At 73.4% G+C, this 4,097-nt stretch overlaps 2 protein-coding genes across 2 annotated transcripts in view; one reads left to right on the top strand and one right to left on the bottom strand.

Moving 5' to 3' along the window:
* Positions 1-628, top strand: part of LOC112955429 (glycerol-3-phosphate acyltransferase 2, mitochondrial-like) — a 5,640-nt gene extending 5,012 nt beyond the window's left edge. The window contains exons 10-13 of the mRNA XM_026048732.1: positions 45-165; positions 254-307; positions 389-444; positions 512-628. Coding sequence (XP_025904517.1) covers positions 45-165; positions 254-307; positions 389-444; positions 512-628 — 348 coding nt within the window. The remainder of the gene's footprint in view (positions 1-44; positions 166-253; positions 308-388; positions 445-511) is intronic.
* Positions 629-709: 81 nt separating this feature from the next.
* Positions 710-3,747, bottom strand: LOC112955428 (fumarylacetoacetate hydrolase domain-containing protein 2-like). Its single transcript, XM_026048731.1, has 6 exons — positions 3,521-3,747; positions 2,198-2,414; positions 1,892-2,114; positions 1,716-1,824; positions 943-1,030; positions 710-772 (listed from the first exon to the last, which is right to left on the bottom strand). Exons 1-6 carry the CDS (start codon positions 3,745-3,747, stop codon positions 710-712), a joined length of 927 nt encoding a protein of 308 aa, XP_025904516.1.
* Between the last annotated feature and the right edge of the window lie 350 nt (positions 3,748-4,097).

The raw sequence follows: 4,097 nt of genomic DNA, 5'->3' as shown, positions 1-4,097 counted from the left end.
CGGCGAGAAGCGGCCGCGCGTCTGCCCGCGCCGTCCGCCCGCAGCTCTGCCAGCCCGCCGGCGCCCCCGACTTCCTGCTGCTCCTGTGCCGCCTGCTGAGCCCGGTGCTGCGGAGCTACGCGCGGGCAGCCGCCTTCCTGGAGCAGCCGCGCTGGCCCCGGCCAGGTAGGAGCCGCTTCCCGGCGGCCGCTGCTCCCGCTCGGCCGCGGCCCCGTTGTTGGGAGCGCGCGGCCGCAGCCCCGTGTCCCTGCAGAGCCCGAGTACGCGGCCGCGCTGCAGCGGTTCCTGGCCGAGGACGGAGCCGCGGGTGAGTCGGCGGGGCCGGTGGCGGCGGCGCCGGGGCCGGCCGGGCACTGGGGCTGCCCCCGGCTGCTCCGTGTCCCCGCAGACCCCGCGTGCCCCGCGCTGGCGCTGAGCTCGCTGCACACCTTCAAGGAGCTGGGGGTAAGCGCGCCGCGAGTCCCCCCGCCGCCGCGCGYGCCCGCCCCGCCACCCTCCTCTTCCTCGGCAGGTACTGAAGGCTGCGGCCGGCCCCGCGGGGCCCCTCCTGGAGCTGGGCCCCGCGTTCCGCACCCGGGAGAACCGCCGCAAGCTCCAGCTCTTCATCCAGCAGTTCCTGGAGCCGTGAATCCCTCCCCGGCTTCCCCCGGCGCAAATAAACACGGCTGGATCCCGATCCCGGCTCCTGGCTTTATTGACGGCGGCGGCTTCACACCACCCTGTTGCGGATGGCGCCCAGCCCCTCGATGTCGCACTGCACCACGTCGCCTCGCTGCAAAGGGGGGAGCTCGCGGGGAGCGCGGGCGCCCACGGGGACCCCCCCCGTGTCCCCACGGCCACAAGGGACCGTCCCCTCCCGCCGCCGCCCCCAGCTGCGGCTTAGGGGGCACAGCGAGGCCGAGGGCGCATCCCGAAGACCCGGAGGTTTCCCTCTTTTCTCACCTTGAGGAACACGGGCGGCTTGCGGAAGACGCCCACGCCGGGCGGCGTTCCCGTGAGGACGACGTCTCCGGGCAGCAGCGTGACGAAGCTGCGCAGGGCGAGCGGGCGCCGTGAGCCCCCGGTGCCGACGCCATCCGGGACCCCAGGCGCTCAGCACTCGCTCCCTGCGCTCAGGGCCATATGGGACCCCCGGCGCTCACTCCCCCCATGCTTGGGCTCATACGGGACCCCCAGCACTGGCTCCCCACACGCTCGGGGCCATATGGGACCCCCCTGCACTCGCTCCCCACACTCAGGGCCATAGGGGACCCCCAGCACTTGCTCCCTAGGCAATCTGGGCCATATGGGACGCCAAGCACTTGCTCCCCATGCACTCTGCCATACAGGACCCCCGGCACCCACTCCCCGTGCCTGGGGCCATATGGGACCCCAGCACTTGCTCCCCATGCCTGGGGCCATAGGGGACCCTCGGTGTCCTCTCCCTGCGTCCGGGGCCGTACGGGACCCCCGGCGCCCGCTCCCCGTGCCCGGGGCCATACGGGACCCCCGGCACCCACTCGCCATGCCCGGGGCCATACGGGACCCCCGGCGCCCGCTCCCTGCGCCCGGGGCCATACGGGACCCCTGGCACCCGCTCCCCACGCCCGGGGCCGTACGGGACCCCTGGCACCCGCTCCCCATGCCCGGGGCCGTACGGGACCCCTGGCACCCGCTCCCCATGCCCGGGGCCATACGGGACCCCCAGGACCCACTCCCCGCGCCCGGGGCCGTACCGCGACACCCACGCGACGAGCTGCGGCACGCCGAAGACGAGCTCGCGCGTGTTGCTGCTCTGCACCAGCTCCCCGTTGAGGCGGCAGCGGATGCGCAGGTTGTGCACGTCTGCGGGGGCGAGCGGCGTCAGCGCGGCCCCGCCGGCCCCCGCGCCGGCCCCCGCGCGCCTCCTCACCCGCCACCTCGTCCGTGGTGACCAAAGCCGGCCCCAGGGGACAGAAGGTGTCGAAGGTTTTGCCCAGCAGCCACTGGCGCCCGTTGCGCCGCATCTGCCAGTCGCGGGCGCTCACRTCGTTGGCCACGGCGTAGCCGGCCACGTGCTCCATGGCCGCCTCCTCGGGGACGTGCTTGCCCTTCCTCCCGATGACGAAGGCCAGCTCGGCCTCCCAGTCCAGCTCCTGCAGCGAGCGGGCACGGAGGCGCCGGTCGGTCGGGGGCCCCGCGCGCGGCCGTGTCCGCGGGCGCCGGCGCGGCGACGCACGTTGCTCTCGGCCGGGTGCTCGATGTCGGCGTAGGGGCCGGCGATGGCGCTGGGGAACTTGCTGAAGATGACGGGCTCGCGGGGCACGGCGGCGCCCTGCTCGGCGCAGTGGTCGCGGTAGTTGAGGCCCACGCAGATCACCTTGCTGGGCTCCGTCACCGGCGCCAGCAGCGTCACCGCCGCGCGCGGCAGCCGGTGGCGGCCCGAGTCCAGCGCCCTGCGCGGGGCACGGGCGCCTCAGGGGCACGCGGGGCGCTCTGGGGACGTGTGGGGGCCCCCAGGGATGTGGGGGGGCTCTTGGGGACATGCAGGTCCCCCTGGGGACATGAAGGGCTCCCTGGGGACATGCAGGGCACCCTGGGGACATGTGGGGTCCCTGGAGATGTGTAAGGGCTCTCAGGGACATGCAGGTCCCCCCAGGGACACGAAGGGCTCCCTGGGGACATGCAGGACCCACACGGGACACACAGGGGCACCTGGGGACATGCAGGGCGCCCTGGGCACGTGTGGGGTGCCCTGAGGACATGCAGGACCCCCAGGAGACACATGGGAGCTCCTCGGGACATGCAGGGTCCCTGGGGACATGCAGGACACCCCGGGGACTCACAGGGGCACCTGGGGACATTCAGGACACCCTGGGGACATGCAGGGCACCCTGGGGACATGAGGGGCTCCCTGGAGACATGCAGGACACCCTGGGGACGCACAGGGGCACCTGAGGACATGCAGAGCCCCCTGAGGACGTGCGGGGCACCCTGGGGACATGCAGGACCCCCAGGAGACACACGGGCGCTCCTCGGGACATGCAGGGCCCCCTGGGGACATGCAGGACACCCTGGGGACGCACAGGGGAACCTGGGGACATACAGGGTGCCCTGGGCACATGTGGGGTGCCCTGAGGACATGCAGAGCCCCCTGAGGATGTGCGGGGCACCCTGGGGACATGCAGGACCCCCAGGAGACACACGGGAGCTCCTCGGGACATGCAGGGCCCCCTGGGGACATSCAGGACACCCYGGGGACGCACGGGGGCACCCGGGACATTCAGGACATCCTGGGGACATGCAGGGCACCCTGGGAACATGTGGGGCCCCTGGGCATGTGTAGGGGATCTCAGGGACATGCAGGACCCCCAGGGTACGCACGCGGGCACCTGGAGACATGAAGGGCACCCTGGGGACGCGCAGGGTGCCCTGGAGACCCGTGGGGCACCCTGGGGACATAAAGGGCGCCCTGGGGACATTCAGGACACCCTGGGGACACGCAGGGCCCCCAGGGGACACACGGGAGCACCTAGGGACGTGCGTGGCAGGCGGCACCCACCTGCGGGCGGCRTCGGCGGCGCGGGCGCCGCTCTCGAGGAAGGCGCGTGTGCAGGGCGGCAGCGGCGGCTCGCAGGCGCCCAGGTCCACGATGCTGCCGCCCTCGGCCTCCTCCAGCCCCAGGCGGCCCGGGCCGCCCGGCTCCCGCTGGAATTGCACCAGCCGCAGCCCCCGGGCGCCGCGGAGGGGCCGCGGGGGGCGGSCGGCCGCGCGTGCCAGCGCCTGCATCCTGGTGGGGCCGTGGGAAAGGCGAGCGGCGCCGTGGATCTGCACCCGGGCAATTTGGATTCCTGGGGGGGGGCAATAGGGGGGTGCCGGGGAGGATGGAGCCCCTGGGGGCCTCGTGTCAGGGGCTTTGGGATCACTGGATCCCGGGGGATTTCTCCTCCTCCACGCGCYGCTCCTGGATCCTGCCCCGCTCGGATTCTTTGGGATCACTCCCGATCCGGGAGACACCCCCAGTGCCGGGGATCCCTCCCCAGTCCCGATCCCGCACAGGCCACAGACTGGGGGCTGCTCCCGGGCCCACCCACCGCCTCTGATCCCACCKCCTCTGATCCCACCTCCTCTGATCCCAC

Source organism: Nothoprocta perdicaria, unplaced genomic scaffold (genome assembly GCF_003342845.1).
Source record: "Nothoprocta perdicaria isolate Ctin4 unplaced genomic scaffold, notPer1 scaffold_565, whole genome shotgun sequence".
NCBI classification, from domain to species: domain Eukaryota; kingdom Metazoa; phylum Chordata; class Aves; order Tinamiformes; family Tinamidae; genus Nothoprocta; species Nothoprocta perdicaria.
Note: the sequence above shows the minus strand (reverse complement) of the source record. Positions and strands in the feature narration are given on the sequence as shown.